Below are 22,543 nucleotides of genomic sequence, written 5' to 3'. Positions count from 1 at the left end.
ATTTGTGGTAGTGTGCTGTCGTCATGGATATATATATATTTGCTCATCAATCAATCCATTTTTTTCTTCCAATTATTAACTCGTCCAACAAGAATGATAAATAAAAAACAACATTTAAAATAGAATAATGTAACATTTATTTCTATCGCGAAATAGTTTTTTGGTTAGGTAACAAAGAAAGGTCTGCCATTATAAATATATATATATATTTATATAATATAGTGTTAATTAAGAATTATTTGTATTATTAACGAATTAGTGTGTAATATTTACACTACATAAAAAGGTTATATACCGAGAACATTATACCGACAACATGTCCTCGGTATAGACATTTCATATGCGCGGGACATTTTCGCGGGACATTTTCGTGGTTCTGAATAGGTTTAGTTGCTATACCGAGAACCTATACCGAGAACATGTTCTCGGTATAGGGTTTATAAATATACCCCACAGCCGCGAAGCCCCTTCTCCTTCCTCTCTGGTTTCTCTCGGTTTTCTTCGAACCGTTCGCCTCCCTCCGCCGAATATCGCCGTTTTCCTCCCAAAAAGCTCGGTTTTAAGCCCCAAAATTGCCAAGGGTGAAGGAATTTCTCTGTATTTGTTGAAGGTATGGTTTATTTATTCATTTTATATATATATTTATGAAATTGTATAATGATATTTTGTAATTTTTGTTTGAAGGTTGGGTATTCGGTTTTTGTTGGACTACAAAGATTGCTAGCAAGATATTGAAGGCATTGGTAAGTTTTTTTTAATTTTTCTGTATTTTTTTCAATTTTTGAATAATTTATGTTTTTTTTATATAAATAAAATAATATTAATTTTAATAAAAATCTGAAATTATTATATTAGATAGAATGTATTTATTTTTAGGTTTTCAAAATAAGTATTAGTAAAAATGATATTAGGAATTAGAAAATTTTTATATGATTAATTAGTATTTTTTTTTAAATAAATTCTATGTTGTTTTGGTGAATTTTATGTGTATTAAACATATTAGTAAACATATTAAATATTTGAGTGTTAATTTGAAAATTTTGGTGGTAATGTTAGTATGTTATTGTTGTCAATTTTAATTTTTTTGGTTATGTTAGTAGTAAAAATTCAGATTTTATGAATATTGATGATTAATTTGTTGTTGTTAATTTTTAGTAGAATTTTAATATTTTGTTTAGAAAATTGAATAATTAATAAAATTTAGACTAATAATTATAAATTATATAGTCGTTTAAAATGTATTTGTATTGCTCTCTGCATGATCTTGGTCTGGATATTTTTTATGTGTTATTTGCAGGATTTTAAATTTTGGGATAGATGAAAATATAGTCGTTATGCTGCCGAATTTTTTATAGAATTGTACAATTTAGAGATATTGTGAATATTAGTAGAAGTACTCAATAAAATTTCTAATTTAATAAATAGTGAATTGATAAGTAAAATAATATATTTTAAAATTAAGATTAAAAAAATTAACATTAATATTATGCAACTAAATTTTAATAAAAATAAACATTAATTAAATAATTTAAGTAATAATTAAATCCTAAAGTAATTAAATAAATTTTAAACAAATCTTAGAAATTTTGTTTAAATTAATAAAACTATTCAATAAAGCATAAGTAAAATATGTAATTTAATAAATACTAAATTAATATGTAAAAAAATAATATTTGTTAGTTCTGATTAAATAAAATTAACAAATATATTATTAGAAAACCATTATTAAAATTAAAATTAAACCACGTGGACCGTCAGATATCCCAGCTGATTGTGAACGAGGTAATACTTTACACATTGATATACTCCTTAAAATTTAACAATTAATCCATATTAATTTTAAAATATTGAATTTGCATACAATAGCGCCTCCAAATAAATGTGGATGCCATAAAGGATTGAACACGCGGGAAAAGAGGGAACAGTTGGGGCGTCCTCTCCCTCTCGAGTGGGATGTGCGGGGGAGAACATATACAGAGATCGGAGAGTACAGCTCAAATTTCTCAAGAGAGCTCGGATTACTTGTTCGACAGTACACAGATCCAGACTGTACTCAATGGTCAAAAGTACCAAATGCCTCAAAAGAAAGAATACTTGCACATTTAGAAGTAAGTAGTTTATGTATTTTTATGTTAATTCTCATTTTATGTTATATATCATATTTACTTGTTTGTAAATTAGGATGATTTGTTTGATATTGGGCATACTAGATATGGAGAAGGGCATATGCCTGGGATCTTGAGAGACATTGATACTTCGTGTGCTAAAAAGTATTCTGACTGGAAGTACGATATTAAAGAGCATTTAACGATTAATGGGCCACAAAATCGTTATGGTGGTTGTACGGATACGCAGTGGCAAAAAGCCATTGAATTTTTCCGACGCCCAGAAATTACGATATTAATTTCTTGCTAAACTTAACTATCTTAATTAAATATATTACTAACGATAACTTTTTGCAGAGACGTTCTGTGATCAACAAGGAAAATAGGAAGAAACTGAAAGAGTTTAGCTATGGAGGTTCTCAGTCAATCTCAGCCCTGCGCTATAAAAAAGTTAGTTAATTAATTATTTTTTAGTTTATTTTTCTTATTTACGTTTAATTATTAATTTTATAAAAATATATGTACGTGACAGCGCAATTTAGAGACTGGGCAACTTGAGTCCATCCCGGATAGCTGGATGGATACTCACCATAAATCAGGCACAAGGTGGGTGACAGAGACAGCAAAAAATACTTGGGTACGTTAAGTGTTTTTAAACATTTTTCAAAATTTTAATTGTTTCAAAATTTTAATTACATTATACATTGTATCATAGGAGAAATTGCGTGCATACCGCGACACACAGCAGACACAGGCAACTGATACTGAGAGTTCCACACCAGTTTCGAGTGCGCCTGAAGATGAAGACATATCTTTGGTACAAACTGTCTTCGAAAAACGACGGGGCCACCAGAAAGGATATGGACGTATCCTTAACATAAAGGACCGAACTCCATTTGATTTTCGTCCTTCGCAAACTAGAGATGAAGAGTTGTCTGAGATGAGAGAGTGTCTTCGACAGTTAGAGGAGCATGTCCGGACTCATTGTATCACCCCGGGATCTCAATGTGCCCCACCACCACCCGATGATCCCGATGTTGGAGCACCGACTCAGTAGGACTTATGTATGAATTTTATTACAATTGACTATTACATTATCATGTTTTTTTTTTTTTTTTTTGGTAAGTAAGTCAATTTTATTTCACAAACCAAACAGTACAAACAGCAACTCCTCAAGAGGAGCCAAAAACAGTAAAAAGACAAAACCAGCCTATAACACCTATACACTTAATTGATCACTTAATTGATCAAACCAATCTCTATCTAATGAAGTAAATCTATCAGTATCAGTGAGAAAACTACTCACTCTCCTAATAATATCTTGTTTTATACACAAAACTGTACTATCAATAAGTCTCACTTTGGATTCCCATAACACCTCATTACGCATGCTCCAAATGTGATAAGTTGCAGCAACCAAGGCAGTGGCGAACACACCACGCCTGAACCTGGAAAGCCTATGCCCCCGAGCCAACCATCTTAACAATCTCTGAAGATTACAAGTCAAAACCTGCCAACCTAACCAATCTTTGATCAATTGAAGGCAACGCTTACTATAAGAACAGTCAAAAAACAGATGAGAAACATCTTCAAGATTGCTCCCACAAACTAAACAGAGAGGTTCTGAAATCACTCCAAATTGGAATAATCTAGAGCAGGTTTTAAGTCTATTTAGAGTAGCTAACCACAGAATAAAAGAGTGCTTTGGTATGTTCATCTTATTCCACACAATCGGGGCCCAAAAACATGACACACAATCAGCTTGCCCAGAAATTTTCTTGTACACTCCAGCAATACTATACTGCTGCCCAAGAAACTCTTGTATCGTGAAGTGATGCTTCAAGATATTCTTGACTTCAATGACTTTCTTCCAGTACCAACTTGAAGAAGGGGGAGCCTCATAGTTCCACCAATTCTCACCTCTAAGATAAACTTCATGAATCCATTTAACCCATAGATTCTCTTTATGAGTAGCCATGGCCCAAGAATACTTCCCTAAGGCAGCGACATTCCACAGATCAACATTACGAATGCCCAAACCACCCTTCTTTTTGCTAATGCAGACCTCATCCCAAGCTACACTACCTGGCCCCTCAAAACCAGCAATCCCTTTCCAAAGATACGCCCTACAAATACTCTTAATTCTTTGTAAAACTTTATTAGGTAGCAACATAATCTGAGCCCAGTAAGTATGAAGAGCAATAAGGATCGAATTAATAAGAGTTAACCGACCAGCAAAGGACAAGAACTTCGAACTCCAACAACAAATCCTAGCTACCATCTTCTCAATAATCACTTCACAGTCCATCGAGGACAACTTTTTAGCACAGATCGGCACTCCCAAATAACACATCGGAAGAAAACCTCTCTTGAAACCAGAAAATTGAAGGACTCTGTGCACTTCTCTGTCATTCATCCCACAAACAATAACTTCATATTTGTCTTTATTAGCTTGAAGCCCAGAGGTTTGAGAGAATAGCTCTACACCCTTCATCAATGTGTAGATGGATTTATAATCCCCATAAGAGAAAAGAAGCACATCATCTGCAAAACAAAGGTGATTAAGTTGAAGCTCCGTACATCTCTCATGAAATCTGAAATCATTGGATCTAGCAGTCTTCTTAAGAGTTCTAGATAAGTATTCCATTCCAAGCACAAATAAAAGGGGGGATATCGGATCTCCCTGTCTAAGAACCCTTTGAGCCGCAAAAAAACCGCGAAGAGAGCCATTTATCATAAGAGAAAACCGGGGAGTCCGAACACAAGTCATCACAAGCTTCTTAAAATGACTAGGAAACCCAAAAGCCTCAAGCATCTCCTCTAAGAAATCCCAATCTATAGTATCATAAGCTTTCTTAATATCAATCTTAATCAGACAATTAGGTTTGGCTCCCTTCCTATTATAATGACGAACCAAATCTTGACACACCATTATATTATGAGCAATGTATCTTCCATGAATAAAACCACTCTGATTTTCAGCAATAATCTCATCTAAAACATCTCTTAAATGAGAGCTAAGAATCTTAGCCACTATCTTGTAAAGAACATTACAACAAGAGATTGGCCTAAACTCACTAACACTTTCTGGGCAAGTTACCTTAGGGATAAGAGTAATGGTTGTAGTGTTGATCTCCTTCAACAGGGTCCCATGCTCAAGAAAGGACAAAACTGCTGAACTCACTTCGTCTCCCACCAAATTCCAATGATGTTGGTAGAAATAGCTACTAAAACCATCTGGTCCAGGGGCCTTCTCTCCAGGTATAGAAAATAAAGCATCCTTGACTTCAAGCTTCCCAAACAGTCTTTGTAAAATCTGAAGAGCACGCTGAGATAATCTCGAACCTTCTCTCATAACACACCTTTTAACTCTCTTCTTGCCTTCCACTTTAGTGCCAAGTAATTTTTGATAAAATTCTAGAAAAGCTCCCGAAACTCCTTCTACATTAGTTTGCAACCGGCCATGCATATCATGGATTTGAGTCACTGAATTTTGCATCCTTCTAGCCCGAATGCTTTGATGAAAAAATCTGGTATTCCCATCTCCTTGCACAGTCCAATTCATCTTACTTTTCTGCTTTAAAAGCTCAACATACAGCCCCTGTTTATAACCAAAATCCATTCGAGCTGCCTTTTCCTCATTCATAAGAGAGGTATTTCTAGGATCCCCATGAAGTTTCAGCTGGACAGCTTGCAAATCCCGCTCGGCCTGAATATAAGAGACCCCAAGATCTCCCACCCGCTCCCTGTTCAGCTTCTTTAAAGCCTCCTTAACCCTCTTTAATTTGCTCACAATCTGAAACATTTCAGTGCCTAAGATAGGAGTCCTCCACGCCTCTTCTACTTGATCCTTATAACCATCATAACGCTGCCAAACTTTAAAATAACAAAAAGGTTTCTTACCCATAACCACCGTAGTGCTTAACGAAAGAATTGCTGGGGCATGATCAAAAAGCCCCTCAGGCATAAAAAACACCTCAGCACTATAATACTCATCCATCCATTTCTGATTGGCAACCACTCTATCAAGTTTAGCCATAATCCTATTGGGAGGATCTTGCTTATTACTCCAAGTATAATAACAACCTCTATATTTAATGTCCCCTAAACCACAAACCTCCAAACAATCCCGGAAAGCAGCGGAATGGAGAAGCCTAACCCTCTCTCCAATTCTCTCTTCCTGAGTAATCACCGCATTGAAATCACCAAGAACAATCCACGCCTCTTGACAGTTCAAACCAGCAAGATCACGCCATAACACCAACCTCCTCACTTCATCGTTAAACGCATAAACAAAGGTACAAAAGAAAGGATGCCCCCCACCATGAGGCTCAACCCAGCAATGAACCATTTGGCTAGAACAATACCGAATATCAACAGTAAACAAAGCAGGATTCCAAGCAACTATAATTCGCCCATTTGAATGCCACGCACCATTACTAGTGAAGCACCAGTTACTAAACATATTGAGGAATAAAGCTCCCAACTTCCGAGCTTTAACCCTCGTCTCTAGGAGACCCACCAACCCGATCTTATTAGCAAATATAAAGTTCTTCACTTCTTTTTGTTTTCGGCTTTGGTTGAGTCCCCGCACGTTCCAAGCTAGCACTTTATCCATTCACCTCAGGAGGAACTCCCCCTCCTTTAGTGATAACAGTAGCTATAGCCTCCCCAATCTCACTAACAAGAACACTCCCCAAGACGTCAAAAGAATTCTGTATTTTTCCTGGACATGTTTCCTTCCTAACCAAACATTCCGCATTCTTAGTGCCTTTCATAACCAGCTGGAAACCATCGTCATCAACAATTCGAGATTTTGATTTTACCACAATTTCTTTAACTTTAGGCACCCAAACCTTCTTCCCTTCTTGCTTCTTACATGTGACAGCATCATGTCCCAACCCCTTACAAGCAGTACAAATTGTGGGTTTCCATTCATAAGCCACCACCAAATCCACTTCTTTGTCAAGTTCATTGATAAAACTAATAACACTTGGAAATTCCTGCTGGATTGACACCTCAATCAGAATCCTAGCAAAGTTTAATTTCTCTCTGGCCTTCGTAATCGGATCCACTTTCAAAGGTTCACCCACTTGAGAGACAATCTTACAAAGAGTCTTCTCACCCCAATACTTAAGATCCAAATTCGACAATTAGACCCAAATGGGAACTTTCTTGACATCCTCTTTTTTGAAATCATCCATGGCATTCCATGGTTTCATTATCAAAGGTTTCTTATCAAAAAACATTATACCATTAGCAAGAACCGAGTCCCTCTGCTCCACTGTAGAAAACCGAACAATATAAACTCCATGAGCTAATGTAGCAATCTTATCTATACCCTTATCCTTCCACACCCTCCTACAGAACCCCTCCATAACTGGTAAGGGTGGATTAGCCCCTAACACATAGCACACAACTGATGAAATCCAGAAATTAACCTCATCCTCAATATCTATGAGATCAATTTTAACTTTCTTGTCAACAAAATGGGCACCCTTACTTGATTCAACAAACAACTGTGACAAATCTTTAGTAACAGAGTCCTTAGGCCGACTGGAACCAGACCCATTCTCAGAAAATGAAGATTGATGCAGATGGGACATACCTTCCAAACCCTCAAACGGATCAATCTTTGTTGCCGCAAGATTCTCGCCAATCTCAGAGTTTCTCTGCAAATCACTGCGTACATCTGGGGGAGAACCAGCCAAAACCATGTTATCCACTTCCTCATCATCAGAAAACACGATTGCCTCCACTCCCAGCACCTCATCTACCGATCGCACCTTCCTCGGCGCCTCCGTCACCGAAGGCCCACGCTTGGGTCTTCCTCTTTTCTTCTTCACTTTCGAGCCCCCTGCCATTGCAACAGCACGTAACTGAGAAGGAATCCAAGAGAAGAGAGAGACGAAACCCTATCAGAGCCTAAACTATTCTTGTATCATAATTTTACATTATCATGTTTAAGACAACTCTTTATTTTGATTCAGCGAACATACTCTTATGTTTTTATTTATATGTTTAATATAAGTGTTTTAATTTTATTCTATTTGTTTATATTTAATTCAAACTAAATAAATAAATAAATAAGGGAATAAATATTACAAATATAAAAAAAAATTCGGGAAAAGTCTATACCGAGGACATTGTCCTCGGTATATACCAGTAAGATGTCGGTATATACCAGTACGATGACAAATTGGGGTTGGTTGTACCGAGGACATTTGTCACTTTCTACCGAGGACATTGTCCTCGATAAAACCTATACCGGGAACATTTTTAATGTCGTTGGTAGAAGTTTTGTTTTATCGACGCGGCTGTACCGATAACTTTCTACCGATGACATTGTCTCGGTAGAGGGTATACGGAGGACATTTGGGCTTATACCGAGGACATTTGTTCTCGGTATAGGCCTTGTTTTTTGTAGTGTTAACATGGGTCTATATATCGTGATTTAGTTACCTTTCCATTAGAATATTATATATGTCCATAATATTGCTAATAAGTAATTATAATTAAGTTATAAATATGTATATATATATATATGTACGTGTATTTGAATAAGAAAAGAGATTGCAATCAACCTAGTTTGCAAATGATGATTTGTGAACCTAACTAGTTAATTTGATGATAAATAATAACTTTTGCTTTCTCTCCTTTAGTCGGAAATACACTTACTTTTCTACCATATCGATATATATATACACTATATATAAGTAATGTGCAATATACACGTTTTGTTTAGTTTTATTTATAAAATTTATTAATTATTTTTATTAAATTTATATTAATGTCATATAAATTTCAAATAAATATCTTATTTTAATTAAATAATTTATTTATTTTTGTTTAAATTTATATTTGTTCTAATTTTTTAATTTTAGAGTGACAATAAGAGATTATATATTATATGTTTAATGTAATATTAAATATTATAAGTGAATTTAAATTTAAGTTTCTTGCTAGTTTTTTTTTAAAAAAAAATTTGTTGCAAATTGATATTATATGTTTAATATGATATTATTCTAATAAATGAGTTTAAGTTTAATTAAATTTTATTTAAGTTATAAAACGTATGGTTTTATTATTTTTAAATAATTATCATTATAATATATCTAAAAAATATCATATTTTAATTTGTTTAATTATTTATTATTTTAAATAATTATTATTGTAAAATATCTTAAAAATATATTTTGATTTGTTTAATTATTTATTATTTTTAAATAATTATCATGTTAAAATATCTCAAAAATATCTTATTTTAATTTTTTTAATTATTTATTTTATTTTAAGGGTTTACAAACTACTGTTAAATATAAAAATCTTCCGTTAAAGTTAACATTAAAAAAATAAAAAACTCTTAAAACTAATAATTTCTGTTATCTACACACTTATTATATAAAAGATATATATATATAGTTAACCCCAAAATTCGCAGCAAGTATTACATTCTCAACTATTGCACACACAACACAACACAAACATATATAAATATATATATATACATACATTATTCATAAAATAAATCCACGCAAGAAAACTTATTTAAATCCCATGTGTTTAAATTTCCACATGCTTTTAATAATAGTACTCTATATCTTGCGTTTATTAATATTGAAAAAATAAAATAAATATTCTTTGGATTATTTGGAGGTGCAAATGTATTAGTAGGGACGATCGATGTTACATAGAGAGATTAGTCGTATTCTTATACATATTAAACACTTGAAAAATAATTTATCGACAGCTAAGAGTGATTCACATGCAATCTCATATATTTCTAAGATGATCTAGCTAGCAAACCCTAATCCAATATTATATGCTGCCAATCAGCCATAAAAAAAAAATTGTCTTGTAACGATAATGATGCCAATAACAAAAGCAAAATACCAAAATAGCAAATACACTCATGGATATATCCGATTAAGAAAATATAGCCAATTTTGTCTGGCACTGGTAATGAGAAATAAAAAAAGCTTGAAAATGTTTCCTAATAATTATTTTTTTAATTAATTAAAAATTTCATCCGTACGAGTATCGATTTTATGATTAGACTTAATTAGTATAAAACTATGGTGTAGTGTGTGCCTTTAGACGTTGCATGAAAACAAAATCACACTAATATTGAAAGTAAAAGTCAAAGTTCGAACCACCCATTAATTGTTCTTCTTAGATAAAATAATGTTTGAGGAACAATATATTATACAACACTACCCAAAGAAAAATAGTTTACGTAGTTGACTATTTAAGTGGCCTCTTCCTCTAATAATGATATGCATATATATATTTTCAATTTGGTGGATGGTGTGAGCGGCCAAACATGCCTCATGTACTGATCACAAATGGAGACATGCATGAATGAGAACCCATACTGCTTTGCCTCACAATAACACCACCTGGATAACTATGACCACATATAGTACTATATATATAATGATCTCTTTTTTCCATTTAATATGAAATTATTATTATAATCTGTTTGATAATATATAAATTTACAAATGGATGCCAAAAAAATGATACGAAAAAGAAGCATGACATATGGCTATGGTTATATACATTATTGATTAAAATAATAAAAAGAAAAAGAAATTAAAAAAAAAGAAGCAATTAGCAAAAGTGTTTAACTTATTGAAGACATGATCGATGGACTATGATGTGTAAGCTACTATCTCTCATTATATATATTATATATAACTTGAGAGTATTTATTTTGGTGGCATTAATTACGCCCTAAAGCACGAGAGTTTATATTGTTTGTGCATGCCTGCTAACCCTACACAATGCACATTGGTTTTGGCACGTGCCTTTCTGCATGCATGGATGTGTGAAGTTCACACGAAGATTAAATATTATCTACAAATAAACAATTAATAATAATACTTAATACATACATTATCATCGAACAAAAGTCAGTGTGTACTTATACCTACATTTACTAGGTAAAAACGACTTGATTAGTTTTAAAGGTATAAAAATTCTCTATAATTTTAATAAAAACTTATTTATTATTTTTTAAATATATATATAATAGAATGAATTATAATTCTATAATATATATAAATAATTTCAATATATGACATTTAAACACAATGTTAACATATATATATATATATTTACATGACTATAGATATATATGTAAAATACAATAATATTTAAAAAGGAATTAATAATAAATATAAAATAATAATAGACAAAGTCATAATGTAGAAAGTAGTATACATGCATAAATTATTTTTAATTACAAATGTATCACAATATCCATTGGTGAATTTGATAAAGAAAAATCTCCAATTACTTGATAAAAAATAAATTATCACACAAATTTATAAGATAAAAAAAATAATATGTATGTATTTATTATTTTTAATAAATATTATTTAATTATTTAAATTATCATAAAATATTTTAAAAATATTCTATTTTAATTAATTAATTAATTAATTTTATTATTTAAGTTTATGTTTGTTCTAATTTTTGAACTTGTCAGTAATAAGAAAAGATTATATATTATATGTTTAATATAATAATAAGTTTAAGGTTAATTAAATTTGATTTAAGTTATTAAATATATGGTTTTATTATTTTTCAATAATTATCATTGTAAAATATCTCAAAAATATCATACTTTAATTTGTTTAATTATTTATTTATTTAATTTTATTGTAGTTTAAGTCATGTTTATAATTTTTCGTTAAATATAAAACTATTATACTAAATATAAAAATATTCCATTAAAATTAACGGAAAAAATATAAAACCACTAAAATAAAAAAATATCATTTATCTACACACTTTTTATATAGAAGAGATATTATCATTCATCAAATCCCTGAAATTCTATTGTGATATATTGAAAACTGAAATTAAGCATAAAGGTAAACTTAATCCTTCCATATTAAATTAATTTTAAAAAATTGATGTGTTTTAGGTATTATGAAATATTAATATATAATTGAAATTATCTGCTCAATTTATGAATTCATATACTAATAATATAGATGACACATTGATTAAAAATTTAAACAGAAAAATGCTAGCATTTATTTTCAAATTTCAATTAATTTATCATTTATTAGCTAAACATAATTTAATACGTTAAAATTAATTAAGAGATGAATATTTGTGTTATATTATTACAGCTTATATTCTTTTCATAACATGACAAAATTGTCGGCAAGCAAAAAAAAATTTTTATTTTTTTATTTTTGTATATAAAGTAGTGTCAATCTAACATATTTTTGTTGGTTTAACAATTCTTAATGTTTTTCTGTTAAAGTTAGACTTAACACCGTTAAAATAATATTAAGTGAATAATTAGTATGCAAAAAATATTATAATATAAATTCATTGATACTCTTTCAAAATATTACTTTTGTGACTTCTTCAAAATAGAACACCTCCATATATAAAATTTAATAATAATAAAAATATTAGTAATGTATAATAATATTTAACAATTAATTAAAACAAAAGATAAAACAAAATTGGCCTATATATAGTAAGACAACAAATAAAATAAATTCAACATTAAATATTCAAAAATATTAAACAAAATCAATTAATGTAGTGGACTTGACTCGGATGCATTTTTTTTTTTATAATTATTATTCTTCATTATTGTAAAATTTAAGGGCCCCCACTATATATATAATTTATGAATATTAATTTATTGAACTTACTGTCATATGTTTGTATAGACAAATTTTGATAAGAAATAATTAAGAGAGAGGCCATTTGCTTTCGATCGGTAGCATTCAGAATTTCTAAAAACCGAAGAAAATGAAGGTACAATATATTAATTAACACCACCACTTCATCTCATGTTTTAATTAAAAATATATATGTATATATATGACAATTTTTCTATAGGATCTTCACTTTAAGCCTTATCGGTGGGGCTCTCAGTGTTTCTCAACCCGTGAACAGTTTTCGACGCGATTTTTTTTATGACCGTGTATATTGTAGCTATTTAGAACATCCTGCAAATTTTCAGAAAATTCTGAATAGTTTACAGTACCGAAAACTAGGTTCAAACATGTTGATTTGCACGCGCATAAAAAAAAATTAGTCACGAGTGCAACAACATGTTTAAACCTAATTTTCAGTACTGTAAACTATTCAAAATTTTCTGAAAATTTACAGGATGCTCTAAATAGTTACAATATACACGGTCATAAAAAAAAATCGCGCTGAAAACTATTCACGGGTCGAAAATGCTAAGAGTCCCAAAAAAATAGATGTCTCCTCTTCAACATTGATGCATGCCACTATATCCGACTGCAGCCATTAGTTGGACCAAAAACTTTTTTATTTTAATATTTTTATAGGCTTTCGGCCATCGCATACCATTCACGTTGATCGAAGAAACTTAGTATATATAAATAAATAAAGAGAGAAGATAGATAAGTTTGTTTTAGTTAAGCAAATTCATATTAAATCATTGAGATTTGTGATGGGTATTCTTATAATAAGTTCTAGATTTTATAAAAAAAAATTAAGTAAATTCCTATAATTTTTATATAATAATTCTTAATTATATATATATTTAATTAATCAAACATTTAAAGCTAATATACATTGGACTGCATTACAAGACAAATTTAAGCGGAATAGCTTAAGCCGGCACAGACCAATAATTATAAATGCAATTTGGCAAATTCAGATAAGGTCTAAACAATTTTCTCGGCGGCGTTTAAAGCAGCCACTATTACATTTTTCTCTTTAATTAATTTGTTAATGTTAAGCATAAATTATTTTCCATTAAAAAAATAAAGTACAAATTATTTTTGATAACAATATATAATTCTTTTTGTAATGGTAAACGTACTTACGTGTCCATTAACAAAGAAGCAGTTTCAATATCCTTTAAGACCAAACAATTAAAAAAATACCGGTCTAGTTAAAGTTATAATTTATTAGTCAACCTTCTTTTATATTATAGATTATCACTACTAAAAATTAGGAGTTCAATGTCAGTTACAGACCGACGCTGTTGCCAATTGTGTCGATTGCAAAATCGACGTTATTTAATGCGACACAATTGACATGGTCAGAAGCGTTGGTTTGTAACTGATGCTGTTAGACAAATGTGTCGGTCTGTAACCGATGCTTCTGAGAGGCAGATGCATCAGTTACAGACAAATGATCACGTTTGCGTCTATGCAAAACTGACGCTAATAGGTTTAAAAATTGTGTTATGCAATCTGTTTCTGTCATTTTCTCCTGCAGCAAAACAGAAGCAGAAACACGTATGCATATCAAAAGTATATATTTATATCAAACTATATATACAATGGTTGAGATATATGATTCAAAAAATAATATCCATATACTCGAGAGGGAAAACAATGACTTAATTTATAATAAAAATTTACTAACTTAACCATTGTTTACAAAAAATAAGTTTGTAACTAATCTAAGCCCATTGATTAGAGACAAAAAAATAAGTTAGCTAGTAAACTAATCTAAGTCAAGATCGAGATATGACTCAAAAAATAATGTTCATACTCGATCGATATATGGAGGAGGTACATACTAGCTTAGCACTAGTTCTCATCAAACACTGAGATGAGGTAGAATTGACTTTACCCATTCATCTCATATGCATTGACTTCTTCAAACGGATACACCATTGTACTTTTGAACTATAAATGAATTCAAAAAATTAGTTAGAATAAAATTATATATGATTTTACAATAAAATTTAATTTAATAGACAATAATGTCAACACTGTGGACTTTCTTTCCATACACAACCAATGTAGTAAATTGTACATAACCAACATAACAGGCCAGCAACTATCCTTACTACTAAGGAAAGTATGTGGATTAATCATGTTTGCAGAAAGAGCAAGACATATATTCCCAGGTTTATTACCAAAGTCGGGCCATATCTCATCAACTGTTTTCCAAGTTGGTGAGTCAGCTCAGTGTCTCATCTTTCCATCTTTTACCCTCTCGTTGGCATGCCAAGTTAAACTTTTAGCATATTCGGAATTTCGACATGGAACCTAACCAAACGAGGTATAAGTGGTATGTACCATAACACCTTGGCAGGGACACCATCCTTAGCCACATTTGAATTATTTTTCTTTTGCCATATAGAATCACCACATGTCAGACATACAATTGCATCCGCAAATATCTTTCGATATAGGATACAATCGTTAGGACATGCATGTTTTTTTTTTTTCATATTCTATGCCTAACAAATACAATATCTTCTTGCCTCATAACAACTCGAGGTTATCTCATTATCTTTGGGTAATAATTATCCTAAGAAAGAAAGTAACTCTGAGAAACCCTTATAAGAAATACCATGTTTGGCCTTCAAATTATACAATCTAACGAGGGTCGATAATTTAGTGAGCCTTTTACAGTTAGGCTATATAGGTTTATCAACACCTTCTAAGGTGTTTTGAATTTTTTCTGGATCCACATGGGGTTCATATTGTGTATCATCAATCATTTCTACAATCACTACAAGCAATAAGCTTTATGCCGGCGCAATTCGGAATTGCGTCGGTAAAAGCAACTTTCACCGGCGCAACTGGAGAATTGCGCCGGCAAAAACAAGCACCTTTTCCGGCGCAAATTTGCGTCAGCAAAGGTGACTTTTCCCGGTGCAATTCTAGGGTTGCGCCGGCAAAAGTGATCACTTTTTAAAATGGAGTACCTTTGCCGGTGCAACCCCGAATTGCGCCGGGAAAAGTCCAATCAGATTTTTAAATGTAAAAACCCACAAACTTTTGCCGGCGCATTTCATCTAACGCGCCGGCAAAAGTCAACGTGTTTTTGAATTTTGCATATTTAGAAGAAGTAGGTGGGTATACTTTTGCCAGCGCGTTTCGTTGCGCCGGCAAAAGAAGGCATTAGTAAAACGACGCCGTTTTGTGGTAGGGTTCACTAAGTGCCTTTACCGGCACATTTTTTGACTTTTTCCGGCGCAACGAAACGCGCCGGCAAAAGTCATAACGATTTATCACAGCCGCAAGCCTTCTTCTTCCCCATTTCACTCTCAATTTTTTTCAGAAAAAACTCTCTCTCTCTCCTTTGTTAATTTCTCCGACGCTCTTTCTCTCATTTTTTTTTTCAAACACTATCTTCTTCAACGGCTCCATCTCTCTCAAGTGTAAGTTGTTTTATTTTTTTGTTTGTTTTGCCCCTAAATTTTCTACTCATTTCATTTTTTGTTTCTCTGTTTTAGTACGCCGACCGGACCACCACTACGCCACCACTCCGCCACACCTAGCCGACCGGACCACCGCGCCACCACCGGACCACCACGCCGACCGAACCGAGGGTATACCGATATATATATATTTATATATGTTATATTATATATATATATGTTATATTATATATTATAATATACTGATATATAAACTTATATATATTATATACTGATATATATATTATATTATATATAATTTGATATATATTATATATTTAAATTAATATATATTATATATAAACTAATATATATTTAAACCGAAAAATGTATGGTTATATTTATATTTATGTTTTTTTTTTGTTTTGTATTTGTGTATTTTTTATTTATTTATTTCTGTTTATATATGATTTAATTTTCGTTTTTTGTTTTTTTTTTATTTTTATTTTCTGTTTTAAATTTTAAAAAAAGAGGTACAAGAAAAAAATTAAATTTTATGTTGTGCATGATAGTATAGTAAAAATAATTACATTAGATGATCTAATATAATCTCATAATTAGAAATTAATTTAATTAGTATTCGATTAATCTTAAGATTATGAGATTAGATTTGGTATTATAATAAGATTAAATTTTAGCAATTAAAAATCATATTTTAGAAATTTTAAGTAAATATACGTTTATGTTGTGCATGCTCTGAGAATATTCTGTATATTGATCTAGTAATATTATGTATATTTTTGTGTGTAGTTTGCAGGTTTTATAAAATGTTGGGATAGTTTAAAATATAGTTGTTATGCTGCCCAAATTTTGTTATTCTTAGGAAAATTAACATTAATACAAAAAATATAGTCGTTAACATTAATTTTTATTTTAATGCTTTATATGTATTTGTTTATCTTAATAACAATTATATTTAAGTTACTTTTATAATATATGTTTTTTATATTTATTATTTTTTTTTGTAAAATTTAAAAAACAGATTTGAATATGAATTTTTATTTTATTTTAATGTTGTTGACGCCGTTTTTCGTCAAACAGTGAAAGAAGAGCACATAAACAATAAATGATAATGGCCAAATAAAATCAAACAAATCAAACACACGATTTTTACGTGGTTCAGCAGTTAAATCTGCCTAGTCCACGAGTCTCTGTTATTAAACTCAAGATTATCTCTGAAAATTCTTAAGCATGAATTCTTCAGAGTTTTCTCTCAAGGTTTAGAAATTCGGTCCTTTACAATGGTGCATGACCTCTTTATTTATAGAGAAGGCCGCAGAATACTATCCCACATATTTTAGGTAGTTACTCTTTTTGTGAATAAAATAAATGGCTATAATCATATATAAAAGGAAACGTCCCCTGAAGACCAAGAGACGTATAACTGATCAAATAATATCCCACGATTCCAAGGGATTTACAATAATAAATGAGGATTACATCTCATATTTATAACACTTGTAGATATTCAAGGTGGTTATCACGTATCTCTAAGGCTTTAGCCTCCCAGGTTTCCTGTCACCTTTCGAGCTGGAGACATTTCCGAGGTCGCGTGGCCTTTCGAGATCGTATGTGCGTCGAGCTCGGGAACCCTGATCCGAAGTTGTCCCCGAAGATGAATGTGTTCCCAGAGCTATCTTTCGAGATCATGAACTCTTCGAGGTCACCATACTCGAGATCGTATATATCCTGCAAGCTCGGCATATGATCCTGGAGCTTGTTTCCAACCTTATGAGCACTTATTTGCGAATCCAACTTTCGAGGTCATAATTAACATGGCTCGAAATCTGGGTATAACATCTTGCCCCCTCAAAAGTATTTGTTCGAATCCTAAGAGAAGGAAACTTTTGAACTACTTTCTTTGAGAACTGTACCGTCACACTTTTGAAAATGGACACGCGTCAACCAGGTATTGCTCATTTTTGGTACTTGAGTGCCTTGGAAACACGCCCACGATCGTTCATCTGACACCTTTTCGGCGCCATCATGTCATTGATCCCTAACCGTTGGATCCTCTCCATACAACTTCCGTTTTGTATATGTTCGCTCGGCCGAAGAAGCAAAGAAATCCTGGTCTGTTCGAGTCAGTGAGTTCTTACTTGCAACCTCTTCTTCAATCAACAATCTCTCTGCAGTCGCCATTATTGTGTAAGTAAGCAATTTTTGTTTTCCATTTTTCCAGTTTTTATTTAAACTGTTCTTGCTATGTATATGTATATACTGGTTTGCATCCCTAGCCTAATACGATAGGAAGTTTTAACCTGATAGGTTTTCATGCTTTTTAGACTTTCATTCTGGATTTTCGTCTCTGGTTTATACCCAGTTTTGACGTTTGAGTGTGGTTCCCATTTTCTGGGTTTTGAAGTTTTTAGGCAACGTTTCTTGTACACTAAGTTTTCAGATAAAAACATGGGCCTTAACAAATGCACGAAACCCAAAGATGCCTTTCCTGGTTAACCGCCACTCTTCTTTCCCTTGAATTTCGGGATTTTCAAAAAATTATCCACGCTCCTTTTCTTTTTCGTGGAATACACGCCCCTGGCCCTTCAATAAGGGTCTTAGTATTTAGTCTCGTTCCTAAATTTTCGAGCTCATTCCATCGAGCTCGTGATTCTTGCATGCATGGCACTCACCATTTTTTCTTTCTCGTTAGATGTCACAGAATCTGGAAAGACGGTGGAGGTCATTGCTGGCAATCCCTTACGAGCCAAAATCTCCGAGCCCCGAATCGCTGTTCGCCCGGAATCAACGTCGGATAAGAGAATACGAGCTTGCGCGCGAGCAAGAGGACATTCGAGCTCACTACCGCCGTCAGATAGACGAAGTCATCGAGGGGAAGAGGAGAGTTCTTCGGGAGGCCATCTATCCAGAATCTAATTCAGGCCCTAGGCCGATTCCTCTCGATCCTGCTTTAAAGGTTACTGTCGCATACCCCCTCCGGAGAGCTCAAATTTTCATTAATGGGGGAACCTTCCTCCTCACAGCCGAGGAGAGAGATGTTCGAGGCCGAGCTCTACTGGAGCACGGTTACCACAACCAGTCAAATATATGAAATCCTGGCTTTCAATGGCCTTGGTTTGTCAGGCACCTTGAAGTGTCGACCTCCGAATGGTCAAGAACAGAGCTGCTTCGCCCCTGGCGGCCGTGACGCCACAGTGAAATATGCGGCATGGAGCCAAGAACATATGAGGGCAGGAGCACTGCTGCCCTTGAAGTCTTTTTTCAAAGACTTTACTAATTCCGTTGGGTTGGCTCCATTCCAACTCAACACCAATTCGTACAGGGTGCTATCTGCTCTGAGGTCCTTGTATCACGAGCTGGGGTGGGAAGGACCTTCACCTAAGGAGATTTTATATCTCTTTTGTTTAAAAAGTAACCCCTCCCGAGCTCGGGGAGGGGATGGCTTTTACTACCTCTCGAGCTACCCCAAGGAGACGAAGGTTTTTGGGGACCTTCCCAACCACCCGCCTGATTTCAAAAGAGCCTTCTTTTGGACAGATGGTCTGTCCCCGTCTCGACATTATTCGTTCAGGCGGATTCGTAAGTATTCTCGCTACCTTTATCTCTGTGCTCGAGACTTTAGTTCTTAAATCCATATTTAGATGAAACGTGTTTCGCTTTTCAGCTAATTTTCAGCGTCCCACCCCTAATGAAGCGATGAAGAGGCACAGAGAGGCCTGCTCCAACTCTGTTATGGCAGGAGGTCTCTCTCATACCTATTACATGAGAACAAGCTTCGAGCTTGTGGGCTGTTGGGAGAGGGCCAGTCAACCTCTAACTGGTCCAGTAAAAAATATGAACACTGGGAGGAGGTGCCACTGCCCACAGGCGCCCTTCCTCCGAGGAGAGAAAGGAGGCCATCACTCCCAGTTCTCCTGAGGAGTCCGCGATCTGGGAATGAGGCCAATGATGAAGCCTCGAGCTCGGATTCAGATGAAGGTAAAGTCCTCCCTACTTCGAGAATGTGGTCCCCGACCTTACTAAAACACAGGCCCAATAGGCTAGTCTCGTGCCCAGAGGATAGATACCACTTCTACATATGGAGTTGGGTAGATGACTGCGTCCATAGGTTTGATAGTGGGCTCGGGAAATACGACACCATGTACACCACGGACGAGATGTGGAACGGGATAGCCGTTCAGTATGGGACCAACGATTATAGGGACCTCTCGAGGTTATCACCCTCCTATAGGGAAGGCACTCCCCCCGCCTCCCCTGAAGACGGGGGAATTTCTTGGTCCCCAAGTTCGAGCTCGGGGGAGAGTTCCAGTTAGGTTTTTTTCTTTTCCTGGTTTCCCTCTCTTTTCAAACTTATTATTATTGTCTAACTCATTTTAACTATGCAGGCGCCATGAATCCCGACCTCAACGTTGTGCTCTTTAGCGATGGGGGGGCTGGCGCCCAGAGGAGCAAGCGTCCGAGAATACCAGGGAGGTCCGACCGACCGTCCAAGGTACCCAGACGCCGCGAGACGACCCCCACGGCCCAGACTACTACGAGCACAGCCAAGGAACCAACTGTTCAGGTTGATGCGTCTGGCTCGACCGCGCCTATCTCGCTGCCTCCCACCGAAACCCAATTAGCAGTTGTTCGGCCCCCGAAGAAACCTTCTACCTCCAAGGTTCAGCTGGCAACGGCCCGAACTCATATTGAGGAGTACGTGCTTGATGGCGCCGCTGGGACAGAAGGGGTTGTGCTCAGCTCGGATGTCCTTTCTCGAGTGGGTCAGAGCTTTGCTGGCTTCAGCGCCGACCATTGGGATCTCGTGCACAAGGCCTCGGACTGCAATACTCTTTATGATAAGAGTATCGAACTCACCGCCGCGGTAGCCTTCGCAACTCTATTTTAAGTATTTATGTTTCAGTTCGCAATTCTGATTCGTTCTTTGTGTTTCAGGCCCTTGTCGTTTCAGCACAGCTCAACTATAAGCTGATCAACGAGGTGCAAACGAGCATGTCTCTGGCCCAAAAGTCGAAGGATCTCGAGCTCAAGATGGATGACGAGCTCAAACACTCGAATTCTGAACTTGAAAAAATGAAGACCCGTCTCGAGGAGCTGGAAAAGTCGAATGCCGAGCTCGAGAAGGCCAATGCCAAGCTCGAAGAGGAGAAATCTGTCACCTTCGACTTCATGGAGAGCGAGAAGGCCCGCCTCCTGGATGAGTATAAGGAGCAGAAGGAGAAAGCAGTCGACCAAGCCATGTACAAACTTTGGGCTGATAATGCCGACCTCGATACCAGCTTCCTGGGCCCTCTCGAGGCCACATATGTTGAGCGGTGGAATGCCTGTCTTGAGGCAAGTGTGGCTGCTCGAGAGGCGGCTCAGAAGGATAGTCATGCTATTCGTCCTGGAGGGTCCGGTGATACTGATGCTGAGAAGGCCAAGGATACTCCTCTTCCTTAAATCTGACCTCGGGGGAGTCATTTATTGGGGCTGCGTCCCCCTATTTTGTAATTATTTTTAATTTATGCCCACGAGTTGATACAGTTTAACTATTCTTTTACATGCTTTACATTTCTTGGCTCGAAATATTTTGCACATTTTATGTTGATGAATCAGTTATGTTTATTTATTCGTACAAACATAGTTTGGATTTTAAGCTCGAAACTCGATGCATTCATGCATAGTTTGTTCGAATTATCCGCTTTCGATCTCGTTATTTATCAAGGTCGGATGTTACTTTAACCATGAACCCAGAAGTACTTATGGTATGTAACGTAAATGATTTGGTTATATCTTTTTTGTTTAGTCACTTTTACTCATCCTCAGCTTTTGCTCTGAGGTTAAGAGTTTGAAACTATTTTTCTCTTAAGATATTCCAGCCTCGATCTCGACTTGTCTCGAAATAGGTTTAGGTTCCTACTTATCATCGATTAGTTTTTTGGCTGGTTTGTTCCAAACCTGTTAAGTTTGCACATCTGGTTAACTCCAAACGTTTTAGGTTTTTCGGTTTTGTCCGAACTATGTAAGCTCGCGTATTTGGTTATATCCAAATACTTTATATGTTTTTGATAACTCGGTTATCTAGGCTCGCGTACTTGGTTATCTCCAAATACTTTATGTTTTTGATAAGTCGGTTAAGTCTGAACTATCTAAGCTCGCGTACTTGGTTATATCCAAATACTTTATATATATATTTTTTATTTTTTTATTTTCAAGCTAATGGTATGTATACCAATGATGCCCCCTTAATATCCTATGAGTTTGACCATAGGTTATTAAATTAAGAGAGATTGCAAAAATAAAAAACAAAAAGAGATTA

At 34.3% G+C, this 22,543-nt stretch overlaps 1 protein-coding gene across 1 annotated transcript; it reads left to right on the top strand.

Moving 5' to 3' along the window:
* Window positions 1–2,641: 2,641 nt before the first annotated feature.
* Window positions 2,642–3,192, top strand: LOC133834038 (uncharacterized). The gene is made up of 2 exons (XM_062263562.1): window positions 2,642–2,742; window positions 2,821–3,192. The coding sequence occupies exons 1-2, from the start codon at window positions 2,683–2,685 to the stop codon at window positions 3,160–3,162; spliced, it is 402 nt and encodes a 133-aa protein (XP_062119546.1). The 5' UTR covers window positions 2,642–2,682; the 3' UTR covers window positions 3,163–3,192.
* The last annotated feature ends 19,351 nt before the right edge of the window (window positions 3,193–22,543 follow it).

Source organism: Humulus lupulus, chromosome 5 (genome assembly GCF_963169125.1).
Source record: "Humulus lupulus chromosome 5, drHumLupu1.1, whole genome shotgun sequence".
Taxonomy (NCBI): Eukaryota; Viridiplantae; Streptophyta; class Magnoliopsida; order Rosales; family Cannabaceae; genus Humulus; species Humulus lupulus.
This window is presented reverse-complemented; position numbering and strand designations above follow the sequence as displayed.

Excerpts from the sequence above, each read along its gene's own strand:
- LOC133834038 (XM_062263562.1), top strand. The coding sequence starts at position 2,683 with ATGGATACTCACCATAAATCAGGCACAAGGTGGGTGACAGAGACAGCA. Across the intron at positions 2,743-2,820 it reads AGACAGCAAAAAATACTTGG|GAGAAATTGCGTGCATACCG; the intron begins GTACGTTAAGTG and ends ATTGTATCATAG.